The sequence below is a fragment of the Mesocricetus auratus genome, unplaced genomic scaffold (genome assembly GCF_017639785.1).
Source record: "Mesocricetus auratus isolate SY011 unplaced genomic scaffold, BCM_Maur_2.0 Super-Scaffold_15014, whole genome shotgun sequence".
NCBI classification, from domain to species: Eukaryota; Metazoa; Chordata; class Mammalia; order Rodentia; family Cricetidae; genus Mesocricetus; species Mesocricetus auratus.
In genome coordinates, this window is record NW_024429186.1 from 33,677,444 (window position 1) to 33,703,096 (window position 25,653).

Sequence of the window (25,653 nt, forward strand, 5' to 3'; positions counted from 1 at the left end):
TTAGAGGTTTTAACATGGGGAGGCAAGCCTGGACTTGGAGGTGGCCCAACATCATCACAGGTCCTGATGCGAGGGAGGAGGCTGACGGCCTGCTGGTAATATGGAGTTGGAAGTGGAGGCTGAAGTTTTAGTGGAGGATCCCCTGTTCCTGTATCCATATCAAGAAGCACAGGCAGTCCCTGGAAGCTAGAAAAGGCAAAGAAACAGGTTCTTAGAGCTTCTGGAAGGAACTTGGGCATCCTGACGTTAGCCCTTGGGAGACTCATTCTGAACTTCTGCTATTCAGAGCAGTACGCCTGTAAGCTAGCGCTGTACTGATCCACTTAGCTTGTGGCCATTTGCTTCCATAGTAATAAGTTGGAGTTGGGAGAGCAGCTTAGTGACATGGCCCTTGTCTAGTACACACAGAGCCCTGGGTTCCACTCACCTCTCCACAAATCCTTTATGAATATCACAACGTGTGGAGGCTCCTCCTATGTTCCAGGGCCCTTTAAACAAAATCAGGGAATCTGTAGACTCTGGGAAGAGCTGCACTGGGACTCAGGCTTCTGCTGGTGGGGAAGGTTTTGTCCTGAATCATCCATACACCTGAGACTGCACTTCTTTCTGATTCCTGACCCTACTGACTAGACAGCTGACTGGTCATCAGAACTGACGACGTTGCTTTTTCATTATGTTTCCTTTATTTCTCAATATATTCTGCTCTGTTTATCCAGAGTCCCCTGGAACAGAGAGTATTATTTTATAATTGACTCATGACCTACTGTTTTCTGCCATGGGTGGTGACAGCAAGTGGAAGATGGGACCCCCACGCCACACTATCAAGAGCTAATCATGTACTGTGAGGGTGTTACATTGCTTTTCTTGAGAGGGGACATCTTTCGGTTTATCTCACGTAGACAGGGTAAAGACAGGCAGTACAAATGATCCCACCCAAGTCCATCTTGATGAGCCAGTCAGGTATTTACTGAGGTAACTTAGACAGATGCTTGAGTAGCTGTGTCATTGAAAAGTCCACCCCAGCATGGGTGACAACTAGGAAAGCTGTACCATTGGAATTTTGCTATCACTTCCCATTTTATAGATGAGAAGTGGGACTCAGAGAAGGTCAGCAAATAAGTACAAGGAACCAGGACTCAAATGCTGCATGTCAGTCCTTCACTCAAGAGCTTTTCCTGGACGGGATTGTGGAACCGAGTGGCACGTGGTTACTGCTTAAACAGTCTCTGACCACATGAAGGAATGACTTGGAGGCTAGATCTTTCTGTGTGAACTCAATCCAGAGATAGCAAGGTGGGCGCAAGGGAATCTTGTTGGACAACAGAGCATTTACTCTTAGGGTCAGGAGGATCCTCTGGTGTTGTCTTTGTTTCTTCTCTCTGCTCCATCTGGACTTAAAGACAGGTTCAACAATATATATGCATAAACACACATGCACATACACATATATATACCACCACATACACATACACACATACACATACACACACGTACCCTCACACATGTACATTATATATATTCTTTCTCTGTCTCTGTCTGTCTGTCTGTCTGTCTGTCTGTCTGTCTGTCTGTCTGTCTCTCCCTCCCCCCCTCATATATTGGCCAAGGTCTCATGTAGCCCCAGCTGGCCTTGAACTCCCTATGTAACTAAAGAGGACTTTGAACTCTTGATCTCCTGCATTTCACCTCCTGGGTACTGGGGTTATAGTTGTGTGTCAGCATTCCTGGCTAAGCCCAAGCATATTCTCATTGAATTCACCAGTGTCGTCCTTGCCACGTATCTGTAGACAGCAAGTGTGGGTGGTGGGGGTAGCGGTCTCTTAGCGTGTTCTTTTCACCTGGGCTCCCCCCCCCCGTCTCTGGAGGCTCTAAAGGACCCAGCCGGTGGTCTAGGATTGATGCCTGTTGCAGGTTTGTTTCCTTCCTTCCTCTTTGGATGTGGAAGAGAGATGAAGGCGTTGAGAGTGAGGACGGAGATAAAATTAGTGTGAAGCTGCAGGAGCAGCCCATATGGCCTTTGCCTGTGGAAATTGCCAGCGTCCTTAATGCCCTGGCAGCGAGCGCGGCTGCTTCCGGCCCTTCACTTCCCTTTGTGTCTCACTTCTGCGTGCGATGAGAATTTACCGCCAATGGGCCTCATGGCAGATGATGAATAGAAAGCAAGTGACCTCAGCAGTCTCTTCTCTTCCTCTGTCCCTCTGTCCCCAAGAGTGCCCTGTCAGCTCCAGTGATCTTCACCCAGCCAGTCCATATGCGCCCATGCTGCCTTATTAAATTGCCTCGTGGCTGCCGGGTGACACTTTCGGCTTTTTTCTTCCCCAAATCACCCTCAAGTTATGACTTCATTTGCAGCAGTGGTCAGAGCAGGGCAATTCTATTGATTTTCTTTCTTTTCCTGGTTTCTCTATAAATTAATTGGGTCTAATCATGTTTGCCATCCTATCTTTGGAGGGGATTAAACTTGCAGTGTTTAAGGGGGGCAGAGAGTGTTTTTGATTTCAGTGAGTATGTTTGAATTCTAGTAGCCCAGAAACTTGAAGTTGGCACATGTCTTCCTTTCCTATCCTTTCCTTTCCTTTCTTTCTCCCCACCCCAGATAGTTTCCCTTGTAACCCAAGCTGGCCTTGATCTTGCATGTGGCTGAGAAGGATCTTGAACTTCTGATGTACTTGCCTTGATCTCCCAGAGCTGGGTATATAGGTGTACATCCCCATGCCTGGTTTTCTGCAGTACTGGGGATTGGACCCACGGCTCTGTGTGGGCTAGGTAAGCATTCCCTACACTCCCAGTCCCTGACACCCAGTTCTGTGTTTCAGCAGCATTTTTTTATTCTAAAGACCAAGCAAGATTCTCAAGGGTTTGGACTGAAGAGGGAGGGGGAAGGTGCTGTTAGCTCCGGCGATAGGGAACCATCTTGCCATCACATCAAGTATCTCGTTCTACTTGGCCTCATTCCATTAGCCTCACAGACAGGGACACACACAGTGGGAGGGTGGGGTGGTCCAATGGAGCAGGTTTTGTGCTGCTGGGTCCTGAGAGGGCCTGGATCTCTGGAGAAATGAGCCGGCCAGCAGTCATGTGGACCAAGGTCAGAGAGTACTCCAGGAGCCAATGAGAGAGCCAAGGCTAAAGTAGGGACTATTTTGGTCTAGGGGGTGGTAGTGCATTCTCTGTCTGTGTGTCATACACACATGCTCACAAGTGTCCAGTGATGGCCCCCAACACTAGAAGTGTCTTCTTTTTTTTGCTGTTGTCTCCAGAAGATAAAAACTGAAAACCATTGGTTCTTGAGCAGTGTTGACTGTAAGGGAGACTTAGATTTGGTCTGCAGTACTCGTGGCAGGAAGCCTCCTTCTATTTCTGGGCCGCTCTGTCTCTTACTCCTGGGAGTTTCCTTGTGACTTTCCTGGACATGATGTGGAGGGCTTTGTGTCTGCAGCACGCGGTTCTGTGGGGCCAGTGGTGGGCCTGGGCTGAATACATGACTACAGCCAGTCTCTATAGGAAGGAGCGGTGGGCACATGCCAGCTGCTCAGGACTTACTGGGATCGGACATTGCTGTACCTCTTAAACAGTGTGACTTTTCCAGCATGGACATTCTGCCTCCATCTTCCTGACTTTCGTTCTGCTTCAGCCAACCTTGTGGTCACGGGCAATGACATCTGTGAGCAGCATGCACCTGCAGGGTTCAAGCCGGTGGCTCCCTCAGATGGAGCTGGCACTGGTGGGGACTGAAGGTCTGTTGGCTTGACTAGTGTTCTCCTAGTACTGCTTTGGTTCCATTTCTTCACGTCTCAGAGCCCCGATTTCCTTATCTATTAAAGTAGAATGGATGTAGGAGAGCGTCAGCCCAGGATACAACCTTCCATATGGCAGTTGATCAGTAAATTAAGGTACTATGATTGGTGAAATGTTGGTGGCTTTGTTTGAGTGACCAGCATAGCCTCTGAGGGGTCCCCAGCATTTTACATGGAAAGCGCCTGATCCTGGTATAGGGGATCCCTGTGCTGAACCCCAACATCTCTCTTTTCATTTCAGGTTGATATGGTCTACACAGGACTCTTGTGGTATACTAATCTTCCCACCACATCCTGCCTCAGTCTTAACAAAGAGAGGCCAGGCAGAGAGCCGAGGCTGCCAGGACAAAACCTTCAAACCAGCAAACGAACATTTATTTATAGGTATTAGAGGGAAAGGCCAACCCCAGGCAGGGAAGCAGAGCCGAGCAGAGGCAGCTGCAGTGAGCCGTGGGCAGGGAAGGAAGCCAAAGCAGTGATGGGGGCGACTGTAGGAGCTCAAGAGGTTGGGTGACGTCACTGTGTTGGAGAGTCGAGGTGCCAGCAGAAAGTGGCAGGTTCAGATGGAGCAAACCAAGGCATATTTAATAACAGAACCATCGTAAAAGGTGGGCAGAGAACCAAAGTAGGGGATGGGGCAGAGCCCAAGGGCTGGGTCAAGGGGAATGGGAGGCTGACTGGAACAGGAGCTTGGAAAAGGCTGCCCAGGAGAAGCTGTGGCCTGCAGGAGACAGATACCCACCCCACAGTGACCAGGAAGGAGGGCACTGGGAGTAAACACCCTGTGACTTCTCACTCTGTCTGCTCTTGGCACCTGCTGTTGGCCCAGGCCACTGAAGCAGGGGGAAAGAGGCAAGTGACTGGTTGACAGAGTAGAATGCTGTGACACTGAGCAGGGACAGGAGGGAGTAATGGAGAATCCAGAGGGGTCTAGGGGACAGAGTCAGGACAGAGAAGACAGGAGAGGTGATGGGCTCAAAGGGGAGAGCCAAGAGACAAGACTGTAGACAGTTTAGGGGTATCTAGACAGACAGAGTTGAGTTACTGGGGACAGTACAGGTCAGATATGAATGTCATAGATTAGGAGACAGAATGGAAGAGTGATCTTACTTCTGTGTGATTGTGAGCTAGCACTGTAAGTTCTCTGAACTCCACTTTCCTCATCTGTAGAATGGGCAAGAGAAAGACCATGTCTGTACCTTACAGTGAAGAGCAGTGCACCCTGTTCCCCATCACTGGCCCGGTCCTTAGCAAAAAGTAAAGGTAAAAAGGCCCATGGATAAAGAAAGAGCAGACATGGGTGTGCATGAAAGGGAATAGTCAGCATGGCTTGTGGAAGACTCAGTGGAGACATTAAGTAATTTATCTGTCCAGCTGATACTTGCTGATTGCCCACTATTGCTGGGAACCAGTCTTAGCTACTGGGAGCACAGGTGAATAAATTAGAGCAGTCTTTCTCCCAGAGAGCTTATGCATGTACAGGGAATGAAGGGTGTGAAGTAAGCATAGGAATAAAGCCGTGCTCCACAGCTGGCACAGTGCTCCAAAGACCTCCTCCACCCTGGGGGATGGGAAAGGATGGAGAAGGTCCTGAGAAGGAGGTATCAGTAAGCAGTCCTGGGACAGTTGGGGCGGGTGCAGAGGTCCTGAGACAGGGTTAGGCTCATGTTTATGAGACCAAGGATGGTTCACTGGGTGTAGTGTGGGGCTGACTATGCTCGCCCGTCCCTTGCCCCCCCCCCATGTAATTCCTATGTGGAAAGCTCTGAGCACCCAAACATGTCTAGTGACCATTAGCTGTTGGTGATTGTTACGACTGCTTTAATAAAAACCCCCTTTGTAAAGAAAGGATGGCATACATATGTAGATGGAACACAGCACTAGCTGCTCCAATGAGCGAAATTAACTGTAGAGGCAGTCTGGTGCCAAGTGACGAAGATTCCAGAATGAGATAAGATCACTTAGTGTAACCCCTGACCTGGCCATGCATTAAGTGATCTTTGCTAATGTCTTCAGCTCTCTGGAAGCCTGTGTCTTCTGTGCAGGGGGATAGTGGCAGGGCCTCTCCTACAGTTGCTGTAAAGATGACTTGTCCTGTTTCCAAGACATAGGGCAGTACCTGGTCCACAGTGAGGGTGGCTGAATGTCTTCCTTGTCTTTGAGGGACTTGCTTCTGTAAGCAGAGACTCCTCCAGTGGCTCACAGTTAGCTGTGAGACACACATTTAAAGAGATTGCAGCACCAGTGGGCCACTATGTAGAACATTTGTGGGAGGAGCCATGAAAGGCAGCCTTCGCTTGCTTAAGTGAGGCCGACTTTGAAGAATGAGTAAGACAAGAAAAGTACTGGTTGGGGTTGGGATGTAACTCCGGTGGCAGAGTGCTTGCCTGGCACTCAGGAAGCTCTGGGTCTGGTGGTGCACACCTGTGATCCCAGTGTTTGGAAGGTAGAGGCATGGGCATCAGAAGTTCAAGGTCATCCTGGTCATACGGATGGGTTACATTATGTGTACCTTGTTAAGGAAGAAAAAAGAAAGAAAAACAACCAGACCTAATGGTACTAGGCAGGTAAAGACAAAAACCAGCAGCAGCAGCAGCAGCAACAACAACAACAAAATCACTGGACTCAAAACTTCTGCCTGTCTCACATAGCCTTTGGGACAGTCTGCATATTTCCTAGGCCTCCCCCCTGCTTCTCATTTTTATCAGTGACTCTCCTTCCCCGCCTCATTCCTTTGTGAGTCCACAGAAAGCCCTTAAACCTGCTAGGGGGTTATTGAGACTCCTCTCCCCTTAGTGTCCCCCCCCCCCGGTCCAGAGATGCAAAAGCAGTTTTGATGTCAGAGGAAGTGGGGGTTAGACGTGAGTGGCAGCCCAGGGGAAGAGAGCCACGAGCTGGCGGCAGACGGAGGTGGAGGGCAGTGAAGATGGAATTAACTAGAACCTTGTGTGTCTGGCGACTGGCAGATTCTTTGGATAAGATAAGTGGAACCCTCTGCAAGGTAATTATCCGAGAGCGTAAATTCCAGAGATAACCTGTCCTGGGAGGTATTGATGGCTGTGGAGCAGTGCCGGAGGAGGCTGTGCTCTCTTGGGATCTTGAGGCCTCCTCTTTATTCCTTTTTGGGTTTTTCCTTCAGCGTCCTGCCATACCCTGCCCCTCCCTCCTCCATTGCCTGCACCGTTTCCCACTCGCATCAGATCTTCTGGTACCTTCTTTTTGCTTGTCTCCTGGATGTTGGGGTGACAGAGGTCCAGATCTGCCATTGCAGGACTTAATTATTGATCAGTCAAGCAAGGGCACTTTGGAGAGGGAAAGAATAATTACTGTGCAGGGACCTTGCTGTGAACTGGGACTCTTTTGTGCAAACCTTTTCCTAGCCGTGTGTACTAGTCAGGGTCCTTTGAGGGAACAGGACTGAGAATGAATATATATGTATATGTGTGTATATATATACACACATATACATGTATATGTAGACATATAATTATTATATTAAAAGAGAATTTATTAAGGGCTTGCAGGATGAGGCACGGGTAGTCCAAAAATGTCCATCTCACACTGGGGAAGCCAGGCGTCCTATAGCTGCTCAGCACATGAGGCTGGATTCTCAGCAGTCCCGACCTGGCTCTGAAGTCCTAGACGGTTCCTGGAGAGCTGCTGGTCTTCAGTGTACACTGGGATCCTGAAGATGCTGGTTCTGATGATGAAGGAAAGCCTCAGCGACCGCATGGATGGACTTGCTAATGACAGTGAGGGCAGGCAGGCCACAGCAAAGCTCCTTTCTTCCAGTCCTTTGATCTAACTTGTCGCCAGAAGGTGACATCCAGATTCAGGGTGGGTCTCCCTGCTTCAAATACTCTCATCAGGGAACCCCCTCACAGTGGTTCCCAGCAGTTCATGTCTTTTGCGAGTCCAGATGTTGTCAAGTTGACAACCAATATTAGCTGTCACACAATAGATCTTTCCTCCTGCCGTGATGCCAAGCAATGCAAGACTCCTCAGCTTCTACATTCCCGGTGATGGTGTGTGTGATCCACAGACTGGCCTCCTCTCACCTGCCTCTCACCTGTGTGTCTTGGCACACTTCTTTTCATTTGCAATATGCGCGGCTAAATATTTCCACTTGACAGGGGCCCAGAGTAGCTTCGTTCTGGCTTCACCCTGTTACCCATCTCAGTCCTTCAGGAACAGGCCCTTTTCCATGGAGTGAGGGAAGACGGCAGCAGGCTGCTGGGAGCCTTGCATACCTCCTGATCACTTCTGGAGAGGAGGGGATAGCTGGGCAGGGTGGGAGGAGCCAATACCAGAAACCCCGCCCTCCACCCCCAAGCCATACCCTGCTCTTCCTAGACACTTTTTGTAGAGTGTGGGGGAGAAGAAGGCTTTAGGCATCATCTCTCAGACAGCCCTGAGCTCTAGGAGGGCACCCCAGGGGAAGGGCAACACTCACTTTCTAGCTACCTCAGAGTCAGACTTCCGCTCACCGGGAGAAAACAAAGGACTTGAAGCTAGGAACAGCATCTTCTCACTGGCCAGCAGCATTTCCAGAACAACAAAGTGCTTTCCAGGGAGCCTAGAAAAAAATTAATTTCCAGTGATGTTTTGCTTGCTGTAGTTAACAATGATTATTAAATAGGCAGGGTGAGCTACTGCGTGTTTTCCTTGTTATTAGCTGTGTTTATGGGTTTTTATTAAGTTGTACCAAGCTGAGATAATTGTAAAACTATCTGCTTAAGCTGTATGACTCTTAGACCTCCTTTTTACATTTTTTTCCATTGTGAAGATGAAGAGTATGCCTTGTTCAAGGTTTATGCTGCAAGTTGGGAGCCAGCAAACTTTGCTTACAAAGGTCCAGATGAGAAATATTTTGAGCTTTGCATGCCGTGTGGTCTCTGTTGAAAATATAATAGACTCCCTTGTGGATGCCTGAAACCCTAGATGGAGGTTATAAATACTGTGGTCCTTAACACATATGCACCTTTTAACACACGTGTACCTTTTAACACACGTGTACCTATTAACACAGTGCACCCATTAACACACATGCACCTATTAACACACATGCACCGTTAACACATGTGTACCTATTACGGTTAATAGTGATTCTGAAGGTGAGAGGCTCTAGGTTCATCCAGGACACGAAGGTCCGAGCATGTCTGTGAGATGTTTCTAGACTGGGTTGACTGATGTAGGGAGATCCACCCTGATGTGGGTGGTGCTGTCCTGTGGGCTGGGGTCTGACTGAATAAAAAGGAAAGCCTAAGTTGAGCTCCACCTTTCATTGCTCTCTGCTTCTCGACTGTGGATGCCGTGTGACCTCTTACCCCCCTCCTGCTGCCATGCCTTCCCCACAGGTATAAACTATAATCCTTCACACTACACACCCAAATAAATTCTTCCCCTTTACATTTCTTCTGGCTGAGTACTTGATGATAGTGATGAAAAGGCAAGTGATTAAGGCTCGTGATAAAGTTTAATTTTCATATTAGGCCAAGTAAGATATTAATAACAATAAGTAATAGTGAATTAGAACAATAACTAGATACTGACACTGTGATGGCTGATTTTGATAATTGGGATGGCAATAAGTGGTAGTGTGACAGTCCCTAAGCTACAAGCTGGTGGCATGTAAGGATGTGGTGTGCCAGGGAAAGGGAGGGTTCATTTTCTGGACAGGATGAAATAGGACAGCATGGAATTTCACCACACATCTAAGAGTGGCCTGAAAATTAACACTTATGCTTTGCCTACTTTAGAATTTTCATTGAATATTTTTGGGTTGTGACAAACAAAACCATGGATCAGGGGAACACTATACATGACTCTGCCGATAAAACTTTATTTACAATGATTTATAGTGGGTCAGATTTTGGTTCAGGGTCTGTAGTTTCCAGACACCTGCTATAAAAGCCCTGAGTGGAGAGTCTGGTCTGATGAGCTCATGCTGGTTCCTCCTCTGTGTGCCAGGGACAGATCATGTCATCTCTCTGGCAGCTGAGTTTCTTTCCAATAAAACTAGGCAGCAGGGGCTGGGAGAGATGGCTCAGTGGTTAGGAGAATATACTGTTTTTCCAAAGGACCCAAGCTTGATTCTTGATCCCAGGGAGCAAATGAGGTACTCTCTAGAACTCTGGGCTGTCTGAGTCCCCTTTTTAGTTTAGTTCAGACTGGGATTCTTTTGCCTCTTGGGAGATGTGAGGACCACAGGGACTTTGGGATGCAGTGTCTCTTGCTCACTCTCGGGACGAATACCTTTTCAGATAGTTCTCTGATGGTGTCTCTTCAGGAATTCCTACCACCAACCAACCATGCTCTTGGGTTACTGAGAGAGGTAGCAATGGACTTTTGGGTGGTGTGGGAAACTGAGGTATAAAGGAATGAAAAAGCTAAAATTACCCAGCAAGCCTGTGATGCTCATTGAATAAAACTTAGTACTTACAAGAAAGTATGGGTCACTGAAGTAATTCTGGTTTTGTCTCCTAGACTTATCTCTTCCTAGTGCCAACTAGGTCCCAAGGCAAATTGCTTAGGATTCTGTGGACCTCAGTTTGCAAATTTCTGTTGTGGGATGATGGTGATGTGGGGTTGAATGAGATTAGATAAATCAATACGTAAATCGTATAGAACACTGCCAGCCACACATACCATGTGCTCAGTCAGCATCAGCTATCCCACTTCTATCATCCTATCACCCTGAAACCACGCTGGGTGGGTGTGTCTCCTTTTCGTTTATTTCTGTGTCTGGGTTGTACGCGCATGTGTGCACATGTGCACATGGAGGTCACAGGTTAATGCTGAGTCAGCTTCACTTTTATTGTTGAGACGGGATATCTCACAGATCCCGGGGTTTGTGCTTAGGCTAGGCTGGAGGGCCGGGGAGCTTCAGGAAGATGCTGTTGCTGCTTCCCCAACACTAGGGTTATAGCATGTGCTACCACACCGGCTTTTTATCCAAGGGTGTGCGGTAAGCACTCTACAGACAACTGTTTCCTCAGCCCACCCTTCTGAGTTCTCCCCCAGACTCATGTTCAGCTTTTGGATTAGAGGCTTGAGCTGAGGGCTTTGTTCCTGTCCCATGGGCTAATTAAGTGACTCTTGACGAGGTGGACAGAATGGGAGAGAAGATGGTGGTAGGAAAAGACAAGGGTTTGGGAAAATAGGTGGACGGAGAAGGGACAGTCAGCTTCTTCATCCAGCCAAGCTCCTGGGAAGATTTTAGAATTTTTAAGTATACACCTCAAAAGATGGCAACTTGGAGATGATTTTCTTAGCAGCCTAACAAGAGAGCACTGGTGCTGTTGGACTGGGTGGCAGGCGGAAGGAGACACCACTTTGTCTGGATGTCCCTCAGAAGGGCAGCCCGAAGATCACTTGGTGCACAGGCATCGCTTCTGCGGCTGATCTTAACCAACTGTGACAGGAGGGCAGAGGTCCCCAAGTGAGGTCAGGACCACAAATCCTGTCCCAGCAGGTGCCTGGTGGGGAGACTGTGCCCTCCAGATAACCTTCAAGTTCTCATTGATTTCCTGTCAAACTGTTTCCCTCCCCCAGTCTGCAGTGCCCCTGACACTACCCGTAGGCTTGGGGCTCAGAACACGGGCATGGGTCAGCAAGCTGGGACAGGACCCTCAGAAGAGGTTAATTTGGAGGAGGCCCTTGAGGGGAAACAGAATGGGCACGTTGGAGACTGTCTCCTGATATGGCTGGTTTGCAGCACTGGTTTCGAGCATGGATTGTCCCTTTGGGTATATAAAGCAATGGCCAATACTACAAATGGGCATTATTTACCAGCACTTGCTCCAGAGTTTGGGGTGCACAGGTGGCGTTGTGGGGCCATGAGCAAAATTCATGTAGAGATGGTGGAGTTGGAGATAGGCCTCCTGTCCTGGGTGCATTGGGTTGGTTGTATTGGGGGATAGTCAGGACTGAGGAGGGAGGCATCTCTGCCTTTCTTATTTTTAAGTCCTGCAGGCCTCTGTGTGACTTCCAGTTTATCCGTGTCTCTCCATTATTTGTTCAGTAGCACCACCTGAATACTTCCTAGAGTCCAAATCCTGAGTTGGGTGCAGGAGATCTGAAGGAACTGGGCCCTATCTCAACAGGAGTTCATTTTTAATTGCACAGAGGCAATCAGGAGATAAAGACAATTTTATATTAATTTAAAAATATTTTATTATTTATTATTTTATTAAAACCTATAACATTAATAATTATACTATTTTAATATTAAAATGATATAATATTATTGTTATTATTATGATTGATATACAGGGTCTCGATGTGTAGTTCTGACTGGCCTGGAGCTTTGTATATAGACCAGGGTAGCTTTGAACTCACAGAGATTCACCTGCCTCTGCCTCCTGAGTGCTGGGATTAAAGGTGTGCACCAACATGTCTGTCTAAGCAAAGAGAATTTTGATTCTGGAAAGTGCTATAAAAACTGAAATAGGATATGAGATAGCAAGGGACCAGGGAGGAGTGGGGTGGGTTGGTTACTCTAGTAATTTAAAGGCTTGAGTCTTTAAATCCTGCCAAAGGATCTGGGAAACGTCTGAGAATAGAGGTGGCCGCATATGCAAAGGTCCTGGGGTGAGATGACCTTGGAAGAGGTACAGAGAGAATGGAACCCAGCACGGGGAAGGTGGAGACAGCCGAAGCAGGTAAGGCAAGTGGAGTTTGACAACAGCAGTCTGGGGTCTGTGGCCATGGGAGGGAGTGTGGATTTACTCCGAGTGTGATGGGAAGGTGCTGGAGGGATTTAAAGAGGAGAGAATGTCATGGTCTGATTTCTGTTTTGAAAAGGTCGCTTGGGCAGCTGTATGGAGAATTGACTGTGGAAGAACATGTTCTGTGTGGCTGTGTTAAATGCCAGACCACATTCCCTCTGCTGGGGAGGGCAGCACCGAGCCTCATGTCCTCCAGCAGCAAAGCTGGCTGAGCTCTCTTAGTCTGAGGATGGTCTAATTGATGAGCTACTCCTATGACAGTCACACTCAGGGGACAATGTCTCGGTGCCCTGCTGGGGTTTCAGCAGAGACTCTGGCTGTGACGCAGGTAGTCTAAACACCGTCTTTTCTTTTCCCACCCCTCTTGTCTCTCTCCTTTTCTTCCCATTTCTCTGTATGTTTCACCTCCCTCTATCCCTCCACCCTTCCCACTTCCTGCTTCCTTCTTGTCTTTTGCCTGGTTTCATGACCCTGCTGTTCCTGCCTCCACCTCCTGAGTTCTAGGACGGCAGGCACATGATGATTCCCAGCTAAGGAACCAGACATCCTTTCACTCAATGAAGTTTCTTCTGTGGGTGCGTTTCCTTTTCCGGGAATGCGTCACCCTACATAAAAGGGTCATTGCTGCTGCTGCTTGATGTCTGAAAGTTGGTGGCATTCTATACATTCTTTAACCTTCAGAGGAGAGATTTGTTTTGTCACATCTAGATGCCATTTGAAAGGCAAACCTTGGGCACAAGTGAAGCGGTTTCCTTCTTTCCCAGAGCATCTCTCTCCCTGCCCCTCCCATTATTTACTGGAAGGGACCCACTGCCTCCAGTCCCCTGTCCTTGGCAGCCCCTTGACTTCAACCCCGAGATGCGTATGTCATCAGAACATCCAGTGGCAGCTCAGAAATCATGGCCAGGTTCAATATAAATTCCGTCTTGCTTAGGCAGTTTTGCATAATAACTCCCCGGAAAGTCTTCACCAGAGGAGGAGGGATTTATTGGGTCTAGTGGGCCTGAACATCCGCTGAATGGCATTGAAATCACAATGAGTTTTAGGGTTCAAATTCTTAGTCTAATGTGGCTTGTCCCCAGTGTGTCTGTTCTGGACCATTATGAAGATCAGAGTCACAGGCTGAATGAATGAGGATGTCCAAGTTTCTATACCATCCATAGGCCTTGACTAGGTCTCTTGGATGTTTGCAAGGGATGAGGACTTCTGGGGGATTGGCCTTCCACAGGTCACTGCTGTCGTTTTAATCCATGCAGCTTCTTGAGCTTTTCCAGTGAGAACCAAGCCAGCTGAGTTAGAATCTGTCACTGGAGCTCCTCAGCTCTGCCTTTAAAATACAGTGTCCAAAGAGTATGTGCCTTTCTTTTAGATAAGGGGGTACACCTTTCAGCACTGAGTGCCTGGGGGTGAGGAGTGGGCTGAAGTGTGGGGATCACATTCCAAACCCCCAGAGTCAGCATCAGGACCAGTCTCCCAGCCTTGTACTATCTATCAGTTTCTTTTACAAATCCCAGGCTGAGAGCCACTGCTTAGACCGTGTTTTCTGAGAGTAGGGTGACGTGATGTTGCCCCTGGCACAGAGGGACATTTTATGACAGGCAGGGATGATCTATGTCTCCTGAGGCAGGTCGGGTGTCTACACAGTGGCCAGTCAGTTTCTGAGGCTTGGAGAAAGAGAAGGGAGTTCTAATGGTGAGTGCTGACTGTCGGCTTGACAGGATTCTAGAATTGCCTAGGAGGCAAGCTTCTAGGCACATCTGAGAAGGATTGTGTATATTAGGTTCATAGAGGAGAGAAGATTTCAGGCAGTACCATGTCATGGGGTAGAGTCCCAGATATCAAAAGAATAAAGCTAGCTGAGCTGGGGCACTCATCCCTCTCTGCTTCCTTATTGTGGGTTCAACACTGTGAGCCTCCGCCCCACACACCTGCCTCCATGCCTTCCTTGTTGTGATGGACTTCTCAAACTGTTAGCCCAAGCAAGGCCACGCCCACTCATTCCTACTACTTTGATTAGGTACCTTTTTTTTTTTTTTTTTAGCAATGAGACACATAAATATATCAGTAGTTTCGTGACTTCCTGCAGAGCAGCTTGGATTCTGGTGAGGGAATGAACTTCTAGAGCTAAGGTAACCCCACGTCCCTTTTAGGCCATGGGAAAATATAGTGGACTGCAGTCTCGTAGGAAGTTTGTTTTCAGATACCTGCTCCTGTGCTCAGAGATGCCAGGTGCCTTCAGGCCCACTCCATGCTCAAACAGAGGTTTTCATGTTCTGCGTACCTGACAGCTGTGACACTTCCATTGGGTTTAGGGATGGTCTGTGTTGGAAAACAACATTAGACTATATGTAGTGTTGCACAAGGAGACAGGAACTAAAGAGAAAGTAACTGGGCGAGGCGATCACTTTGGCTAAAGAGTATGCAAAGACCAAACTGCAGAGCAAGCACACCAGAGTGGCAATTTCACTTTACTTTTATTCTAGCACAGGGTTGCACCTGTGCCTTGTCCCATCAGTGGGAGTTTGACCTCACAGTCTACTGCTGTTGTCTAATGTATAAGTGGGGAAGGGGTTTGTGTCAAGTTTTAAGAACATTTGGTAATCTAGGGGCTGAGCAAGCAGACATGTGTGGACAAGGGTTTCACAAGGTGGGGGTGGGGCAGAGCACTGCTCTTTGGTGGGCTAGCCATCTTTGATAGACTTTCGATGGAATTCCACTCAGACACTCACACTTTGGGAACAGGCAAGACTACAATTCCCTGGCCCCATCTTCAAGACATCCACAGTCTAACTGAGTGGGGAAGTGATAAAAAAGACAGCAAAGACCAGCAAAATTTAATGAAACAAATAATTAGATAGACTGATAGAGGTGGGGAAGAGTGTTTTGGGCAGGATAACCTCGGAGCTTTCTTAGATGAGGTAAGATTTCAGGTAGCGTTGAACCAGTTTAGATTAGCCAAACTGTGCGTGGAAGGACATGAGGGTTTGTTGGGCACAAGAACAAAGCTGTCTGCTGCTTCTGTGTAGGAAATCATCAGACGAAGATGAACTTTGATTAATTGCTTCTTCTACTTATGCACTTACTCATCTATCCACTCAGCGTGGTAGACTTTGTCCTGGGCTTTGGGACAAAGCAACAGATGAGTCTGGTGTGGCCTCCGGTCCTCAGAGTAGGCTCTGGGAGTGTTGCCTGAATATCACGCCCAAATCACTTTCATGTCTGAGGTTCAGTGTGGGGTCAGAGGTTTGAATGGGTTTCTGACAGCCACCAAGTCACTGTCATCATGACAGTTCCAAGGCAGGATGTCACATGCAGAGGGCCAGCCTGCTCAGACAGCATTATTGCCACAAAGTGGCAGAAAATGGATTGCTCTTCAAGGGGAGGAGAAAGGAAGGACAGTGGATTGTAGCCATTCCCCGGATCCTAGCTTACCCAGCCCTTCCACAGGCCTATGAACAGTTTGTGTGAACCACAGGAGAGCTGTTCATCGTGAGGCTGGGAGCTGGGGAGCCTGTGAGTGGTGGAGCTGGACAGGTCCGCCGGATACCCAGCCTTCCACACACCTGCTCTCTCAGAGCCTCCACAGCCCGGCAGAAGCTTTGGAACAGCACTGGGAGCCACTTTGAGATCTGTGCCCAGGAGTAAAAGGCTAAAGGAAGGTTTAACGGAGATTTCACAGAGATCCAACTGCGTCTGCCTCCCAACTGCTGAGAGTAAAGGTGTGCGTGCACCTCTACCACCGACATCATCACAACCACAGCCACCCCCACCCCCGCTGGTGGGAGGTCTCTTTCTGCCAGGGTGGGTGAGAAGAGAGCTATGATGCTTGTAGTGAGGGATGGCTGCAATGAGCCAGGTGCTGGGTGCTGGAGCATGCATGGAGAGACGGTAGACATTCTCACTTCCTCCGCTAAAGTTGCAAGTGGACAGGCCTCGATGTCGCTGACCTCCATGCGTATGGAGGTCATACATAGGGCAGACTACCTATGTAGTACATGAGTTGTGGCCAAAGCAGAAGCGTGCCACCTGGGTGGTCGAATGCAACGCAGCACAGCTTCCTGGCCACCAGCTGCGTACTGGGTTCTGTGCTGGACGCTGGAAGTGACTCAGAAAGTGCGGGCTTGGGGGCTGCTGGCCTACCCGATTCGGCCACTTCTTTCACACTGGAGTGCATGTATCCTGGGAGCAGCTCCCTGCCCAGCCCGAGCAGCTGTGTGCGGTGGCACTGTAGATGCAGTCTCTGTTCCCCTGGGGTCACAGTCCATCAGGGAAAACGCATGTTAACATAACCAGTGAATTGGGTTTAAATCGATACAGTCATAGTATTGTTGCTTAGGCTCTAAGAAAATGAAACCGGGGAGAAAAGTTTAGGAATCTCTGTCTCAGTAGCCTTCCTTGTTTGAAATATCATTCACTAGTTCTGGCTGTTGTAACGAAATACTTATCCTTCAGTTCTATGGGTTGTGCAAGTTTAGAATCATGGTGCCAGCAAGGTGAAGTTTCTAGTTAAGGGCTCTTTTCCTGGCGTATTAACTATGGCTGCCTTCTTGCTGTCTCCTCAAGCGTGTGCATATGGGGACTAACGTATTTAACTTTTCATTTCTTGAGATGGGATCTCATGTGTCCCAGGCTGGACTCAGACTTGCCCTGTAGCTGAGGATGACTTTGAATTTCTGGTCCTCTTGCCACTCCCTGGGATTAGAAGTGTACATCCCCACCCCCCACGCCCAGCATTTTTCATGTAGGTTCCGGGGATTGGACTCAGGTTCTTGTGCTTGTAAGATAAGCATTTACTGGGGCTGAACGATCCCTCAGCCTCCCATGTTTTTCTTCCCTTAGTTCTCACCCCATTGTGCAGCCCCCACCCTCGTGACCTAATTACTCGGAAAGGCTCTGTCTCCAAAGGCCATCAGTCTGGGGGGCAGGACATTAGTATTTTTCTTCCATGTGGGGTGGCACAACTCAGTCTATCACTAAGCTAGCTTTTCTTTCAAGGGCCACTCTAAGAACAGTACAACATCAAGGGAAGTAAAGCGGTTCCTTTACCTTGTGGAAAAACTGCCTGTAGCTTTCGAGGACTTATTCCAAGCTAAGTGAGCGCACAGCTTCCCACACCACCGTTACACATGCTAAAATGCAGAGAGCTGGGCATTAATGCTCTGGAGATGAGTTTAGCGTGCGTGCGTGCATGCGTGTGTGTGTGTGTGTGTGTGTGTGTGTGTATGTGTGTATGTGTGTGTGGGGTGTGTCTGTGGGCTGCTGGGGTGCCAGGCAGAGGCACTGCAGAAGGTGGCAGTAGGAGGGAAGAGGGGATCAGAAATATCACTGGCCCGGACTGCTTATCTCTGTTTACAGACACAAATGGTAGGCCAAGGTCCTGCTGTAACAGCATCAGGGGACTTGTGGTCACGTAGTATGAGTGAAGAGACAAGAACTCTGAAAAGTGACAGAACCCAGTGCCAGATGGAGTGAGGGCAAAGGGAGGACCTTGGGCCAATTGCTATGTGGGAGGGGAGCAGTGACCCTCCCCCCCCAAGAGTGAAAGCTGGGGAGGAGAGAGGCTCCTGGCTTGAGAGGAGGATTTGCTTTGGGACACTCCCTCTCCCCCTACTGGACAGAGACTGGTTACACAGTTCAGGATGGCCTCGAACTTGCGATTCTTTCACTTCCACTTCACAGATGCTCGGGTTGTAGGCGTGTTCCATCATCTCTGGATGGGTACGTGTTTCGAAGTATGGAGTGACACATGCCCTTAGTTATGAGTACAGAGCCTGTGGGACAGTAAAGACAAGTGTCTGATTACGGGGTTGGGCCTGAGCATTAGCTCAAGGTAGACAGGAAGTTGAGCCAGCCAGCAGGTTCTCTAGACTAGGAAGTTGGAAGAAGAGCAGAGGGCCCTTCAGGCCCTGGAATTCATCTCCCCACAGAGGTGCTCAAGAAAGGTCCTTGGGAATCTCCTGAGAGGAATATCCAGTTCTCAGAGCTAGACTGGACCCCTCTGTCCATTTGGGACCATTAAGGGACCTCCCACTCCTTACAAAGCCCGCTAGGACCAGGCGGCTGCTATCCCAGACTGGAAGACTTTTCAGAGGCCAGCAACTTTTTGCCTTTCTGTTGCTGATTGCAGCCTTTAGTGGCCTGGGGTCAATTCTTGATGAGGACATCACTCTAACCAGCCTGGTGCCAGCTTCCTTCAGCTCAAGACATCAATCATGCCCTGGTAATCTAGCCCCCATGGTCTGTATAGACAGGTGATGGCTGAGGTTGGTCCATGCCTGCTCCCTGCCTGGGGCGCACTGGTCACAACTCCATAAAATGACTCATATACTGCCAGTCTGTCCCTGCTCCTTCTGCCCGAGTCCCATATCCCCCCCCCCCCATGGCTTTAATGCAAATGTCACCCATGGGAGCCTTTCCTTGTGGGACATTATTTATTTATTTATTTTTTAATGCCATATTGGAAAGGACATTTGTCTTCTCTTCTGTTTAAATTGCTTTCCATGGGTTTGGGAGACCTGGCCATCGATTTTCTTTTAGAGTGTGTAGAAAGCCCCGTGAAGATTTTGGCTAATTAACTTTCAGAGAAGTGCCACTTAAACTTATCCAGGAGGTTGAAGTCTTTTTTTCTTCTTCCCATATCTTCAAAAATGGCTTTTAACTTCTGTTTTCCGCTGCCGGCACCGGTTTGTTTAAAAGTGACTCCCCTGGGGATAGATGGCATGGGTTGTCACTTTGTGAGGCTCCAGTTTTAACACAGTGGGCCAGAGGCGCTTGCTGTGCAAGCCCAACTGTCTGAGTTCAATCCCTGGGACCCATGTAAAGGCGGCAGGCAGGAGCTCCAGCACTGCACAGTAGTTAATATATGTAAGAAGCTTCATTCACACGAAGATTGCACCTTTGAAAACACGCGTTTTCCCAGCATACCTATCCTGACACTGCACATTCAGAGATGGCTCCGAAGTCGCTGTGTCGCAGCCTTGTTTGGCTTTTCTCCTTCATTTGGCATGAGGCGCAGAGGTCGGACCACATCACAGCTCACTCTTAGTCAGTTTACTTTCTTGCTCCTCTTATGTGGGCCAAAGCTGTTGGAAGCGAGGAACATGGCATGGAAATTTGCCTTGAAATCTTACTGTGGATTTCTTTGGTACCGGCTTCCAGACGTCTATCTGGAAGAAAAATCCTGTTTCCTCTTGGAAATGAATTTTACCCTATCCTCCATTTTCTTTTGACACAATTTTATATTGATTTTTAAATTTTTTTCCCCTTAACCAGAATTTCTTAGGTTGAACTAGTTAGCATCTTTCAATTTTTTAAAAAAAAGATCATGGGTGAATTTTGGGTCAATGGTAGTGCACACCCCATTATCTTGGCCCTTGCGAGCTGAGGCAGGAACGTAGACTACATAGTAAGATCCTGACTAAAACAAAACAACAGACTATGGGAAACCTCTCTCTCTTGTATTCTGATAGTTCCCACCAATATGACATAGGCAGTTGCTGCTGGAGACCCTGGACTGGCTGTGTCTATGAATGGTTCTATCCCTCTGAGACACATTGCCTTAGTAGGGGGACCCATTCAAGTTGGTGTGACATAGGCAAATGCTTTGTCGAAAATGGTCTTCATTTTTGATCAATCTCATGGTCCTTGTTAGTATCTTTGATTACATCAGATTATGTGCCGGTCCATTTTATAGCATTTTAATGGGCTTTCAACTCCCCTCCCCAGCTCATTCCTGCTGCGCAGTTATTAGGATTTTATGGCAGTTTGGTTTTGTTACTGGTGGGTTGCCTTCTGTGTGAATATGAGGGTCTTCAGAGGTGAAGAGAGGGTGTGGGGGGAAGGATGGAGGGGGCATTGCTTGTTTCTCAGAGACGTGTCAACAATTAAATTGCAGACGAACCTCCTATGACTGTATTCTCCAACTGTCAGACGTTTGCTTTAAACCCTTTGGTAGGAGGCTAGTGAGAGGCTTGCCAAAGGTGCTTTCTGACCAAGGCTTAGGACCTCAGTTCCATCCTTGATGGAAGGACAGAGCTGTATCTGCACAGTTGCCCTCTGACCTTCACACACATACCCTACCCCCACACTCACACACCAGTAATATAAAGAATAATAATAACCAGCATAAAGATAGGAGATCGTTAGCAGAATCTGACCTATTGGGTTAAAAAAAAAGAATGGGGAAGCCTGCTTAAAACCTTGCTGGTGTAGCAAACAGTAGTGGAATGTGCTGTGATTAGAACCTGTGCAATGCTGGTAGGACTGTGAAATGGCTGAGCAGAAAGAGAGAGAGAGAGAGAGAGAGAGAGGGAGAGAGAGAGAGAGAGAGAGAGAGAGAGAGAGAGAGAGAGAGAGAGAGAGAGAGAGAGAGAGAGAGAGAGAGAGAGAGAAAAGCAGAATTTCTATATGGATCACCAAACCCACTCTTAGGTCTGAACTTACAATAATTGAAAGTAGAGACTTGATATTTATGCCTCCATGTCTGCAAGGTATTATGATGTATTTCCTAGAGAGAGTGTAGTTATCATATTCACGGTGACTAGAGCATGAAAGCAATCCGGGTATCCACTGACTGATGAACTGATAGACAAAGTGTGGAATATAATATAGTCTAAAATAGAAGGACATCCTGACATGTATTACAGCATGGATGAACCTAGAATGCCATAATATGCATTGTGCTGGCCTCAAAAGATCCAAATTATATGAAATACTTGATTCACTGATCGATTCTGTTTAAATTGGATCACCACCCTGCAAACCAGGATGATTTTCTGTTTGTATCTTCATTGAATTGTTCTGAGTTCAATTATTGTTAATTTTGACCTGATTAAAAACATCTCTCTCTCTCTCTCTCTCTCTCTCTCTCTCTCTCTCTCTCTCTCTCTCTCGTGTGTGTGTGTGTGTGTGTGTGTGTATAAATGCTACATACGGGTGCCTGCACGTGGAGGTCAGAAAAGGACATTAAATATCCTGGAGCTGGAGTTACAGGTGGTTGTGAGCTGCATGACTGGATGCTGGGAACCAAACTCAGGTCCCCTGGAAGACCAACTGAGCCTTCTCTCCAGCCTCACTGTTCTAATTTCTATTAATCAAATTAATTCTGTGGAAAGTCTATACACATAAAGCATTCAGATGACTACCCCTGCCTCTCTTATAGCTCACCCACCTGCCTCAACCTCCCCTCTTCCATACAGTCCCTGTCTCGCAATCACGGTCTTTTTGTTTTATGTCCTGCTGTGTTTAAGCAGGACTGTGCGACCATGGGTGTGGGACTACACCCTGGAGCCTAGTGGGCTCCCTGCGGGGGCTCTGCCTTCTGTAGTATCCCTCAGTAATTTCTAAGTGGGGATGTGGGGGGTCTGGGCGTGTGGGGAGTGTAGGGGTGTGGGGGTGGTGCCAGACATTATAAATACTTCTCTTGCTTGATTTTGATCAGAGAAAGTTCTTTTTCTTTAACTGTGGGTTTAGAAGATCCTTGTATGTCCTTGCTTCTTACAATGAGTGGCTGAACTGCTAGAGGATATCTCCTCTGCCCTTGTAGTCTTGGTTTATCCTGTGTGTTTTGGCAACTTCTGAGAACCAAGTGTGGGGGTGCTCAAAGAGAGGCCTCTGGCAGCTGGATGTTGTGTGAGTCCTATGCAGAACACTGCTATGGAGCCATCTCCAGGGGCCGGACACATCTCAGCGTCCCAGGGCAGGGTCGGTCACCTTTACGGCTGGTTTGCTCTTTGGGGTTTATTATAAAGGAGTTTCTAAGTGACTTGGCAGATTTGGGACAGGAAATGGAATCTGGTAGAGAGTTGATGACAAATGGGGCTCCTGGTGTTCATTGGCTTGGTTGCCATAAATGTGGCTTCTTCCTGGGGAGATGGTAGGGACCGCTTCCCTCTGGTGGTGTTTCTACTTTCCCTGGTCTCATACCTTTGCTATCTTGTCTCCTGTAGGCTTGGGGACCAGTTCTACAAGGAAGCCATTGAACATTGCCGGAGCTACAATTCACGGCTGTGTGCAGAGCGGAGTGTGCGTCTCCCCTTCCTGGACTCCCAGACTGGGGTGGCGCAGAACAATTGCTACATCTGGATGGAGAAGAGGCACCGAGGCCCAGGTGAGCCAGGCCACTGCTGGGGCCAGCATGAGTTTGGAGGAAAAAGTCCTGCTGTGTCTGGGAGTCCACACAGCTGGGTAGGGTGGGGGGTCACAAGATGGGTGAGGTGTTTATCTCGAAGAGTCCAGTGAAAGCAGTTTTCCTTTTTCACCCTTGGGTGCTGGCTAGAATTTGCAGATGTGCTTACCTGTGGGAATAAGGCTTAGTTTTGTCATCAGAACTCTGTCCCCGAGGCTTGTCATCTGTGAAGTATGGATAATCTCAGTATTTACTACACAGAGTTTATCGGGATTAAATGACAATATCTATAAACAACTCAATATGTGTATGCTCTAAAATGTTGGATATTATTGCTGTCATGACCATGATTGCAATCTTGGCTTCTTGGAATAGAATAAAAACACACTGGTATAGAATAGGGGGGCAGCTAGCTCTAGAAATGCAGTTTTCTGTGGTCATACTTATTTAAAAATGTAATTTTGTGTGCATGTACACATGTGTGTATACCCATTCCTGTGTGTGTGCATGGGATGTGTGTGTGTGTGGGTACATGTGTGTATGCAAGTATCTTCTTTAATTAGTTGCTCTTTATCTTGTGTTTTGAGTCAGATTCTCTCACTTTTACCCAGAGCTTGCTATTGAGCTCAGCTGGCCAGCTAGTGAGTCCCAGGGATCTGCCTATTTTTTCCTTCCCTGCACTGGGATTAAAAATGTGTGCATTTACATGGGTTATGAGGATTGAACTCAGATTCTGTGCTTTTATAGTAAATACCTTACCGACCAATCCATCTCCTTAGCCTCTGGTTTGTTGTTTTTCCCCTATGTTTAGTAGGGTCTCACATAGCCTAGGCTGACCTCATACTTGCTATTGAGCCCAAACAAATTTGGTTCTCTTGCCTCTACCTCTCAGGTGCTGGGATTAAAGGCATATGCCACCACTCCTGGCTCTGTATGAGTATTTTTAACAAACTTCTGTTTTGAAGTTTCGTGTTCATGTAAACGTTGGATAATGGCAGAGAAAATTGAAATCCTCATGACCAAGTTCCACAGCAGTCACTTACGGCCAATCGTTACACTCATGCTTAGCTGTCACCTTTCTCCCCGACTCTGGATGACTTTGAAGTAGATCTGGGACAGCACATTATTTCATGTATAAATACTATGAACTAAAAATGTCAAATCAGTTAGGTGCAGTGGGACATGCCTGTAATCACAGTAGTTAGGAAGCTAAGACAAGTTGGAGGCCAGCCTGGGATACACGATAAGGCTTTGCCTGGAAAGATAAAGGAAATGACCAACCCATCTCATAACCACCATGAAATCAAGCAGTCGGCATTTATTTCTCCTGCTACATCTAGTGTAAACCAGGCTCCAAATAGGATTCCTACATTGCAACTGGTTGATGTGCCTCATAGAAATTTGCAGGCTTTTCTCTGACACACACACACACTCTCTCTCCCTTGTATGTTATTTGTTGAAGAAACTAGGTTGTTTGCACTGTAGGGTTTCCCAGAGCTCGGATTTGCTGATTGCATCCCCATGGTGTTATTCCTGTGAATTGGTAATTAGGTCTAGAGTCTTATTCAGGCGTTCATCTCTCTCTCTCTCTCTCTCTCTCTCTCTCTCTCTCTCTCTCTCTCTCTCTCTCATCAGGACACTCTTACACTCTGGTTATTTTCCCTCTATTCATGTTAGCAGCCCTTGATAATAATCATCTAGATTCTTACCCCATTAAGAGTTGCAAAAAAAGAAAAACCAAAAAAAAAAAAACCAAATGTGATGTCTGATCATTGTTTCTTCATTTATTATCTCTACAGCTTCTGTAAAGAAAAACATCCTCTCGTTAAAACTTGGTTATCATGAGGTACAGCTGACATGAGATAAATGACATTTCCCCTGTATTTACCAGTTTTCAAAATAATGTGTTGGTTCCTTGGTATTGTCCAAAGCTGATCAATGCAGTTATTTTAAATGCTACCATGAACTTGGACTTAAACACGTTTGTTGCACTTTAAACCATGGCAGTTGTTATTCTGATTGGTGCTTATGTGGCTCTTCCTTCAGCCAGCAGGGCTTTGGAAACAGCCCCAGTTCCTTCTGATGGCTTCCTTGCCATCCCAATACCAGAACAACTCGATGCAGGCTCACTTTGTATACTTCCTGCCTTAGACCTACTTGGGACTGCTACTCTAGGAGCCCTGGATTCTTGTTTTTGTAGATGTTTAGAAGCTACCATCTATGGTGTTCACAGCTTCTGGGTTTATCATTGCTTCTCCGGCTTTCCAGGCAGCATAGCTAGGCAATCTGATATTTTTAAGTGAAATATGTTGTGAAATTATACTATTTCCTAGCTAATTCAATTTTAAATAGTTTGTACTTAACTATCTTTGTTCTATCTCCTTTTTTTCAGACAGACATCCAACACACACACACACACACACACACACAAGCTCTTTCTGTGAGTGCATGCATGTACATACATATCACACACACACACACATACATATGTGCACAAAAGCATGCATACATACAACATATATACGCATATACCCCCAAACCTGGATTTAGCAATACTGACACGCTTGCTTTATTCTGGACAGAGCTCACAACAGACACATCAATTTCACAATAACAGAAAGATTATTCATAGTAAGATTACTGGACAGGGCCTAAGATTGCTTTCTTTTGCTGTTTGTAGGTCTTGTCCTCCTTAGGCTGTAGTGTCAAACCACTGTGCCTTAAAGTCACGTCAGGTTGTCTTCTATGTTGGTCGTGACAGTAAGTTTTCTACACGGCTGGATTTGTAGGTTTCATTTTGCTTTTATTTATTAGGGTTGCTCTGTGCAGAGGTTCCATAGTGTTTCTTTTCCCAAGATTAGCCTCTCAGTTTGAGCCATTGCATACCTCCTGGGAACTGCGAGCATGGTACAGAGAATGCCTGTCTGATTTTCATTTACTTTTCCCTAAGATCACACCAGATACCACACCAGAAGTTGATATCAGTAAAATGCACATGAAG

The 25,653-nt window shown here is 47.3% G+C and overlaps 1 protein-coding gene across 4 annotated transcripts in view; it reads left to right on the forward strand.

The window, feature by feature from the left end:
- Positions 1–25,653, forward strand: part of Dpf3 (double PHD fingers 3) — a 262,723-nt gene that overhangs the window by 91,558 nt on the left and 145,512 nt on the right. For all 4 annotated transcript variants that reach the window (XR_005876221.1, XM_021228767.2, XM_040742790.1 and 1 more), the window contains exon 2: positions 22,474–22,634. Coding sequence is in view for 3 of the 4 variants with exons in the window: in XM_021228767.2 (XP_021084426.1) it covers positions 22,474–22,634 (161 nt within the window). In the remaining variant the exon portion in view is untranslated. The remainder of the gene's footprint in view (positions 1–22,473; positions 22,635–25,653) is intronic.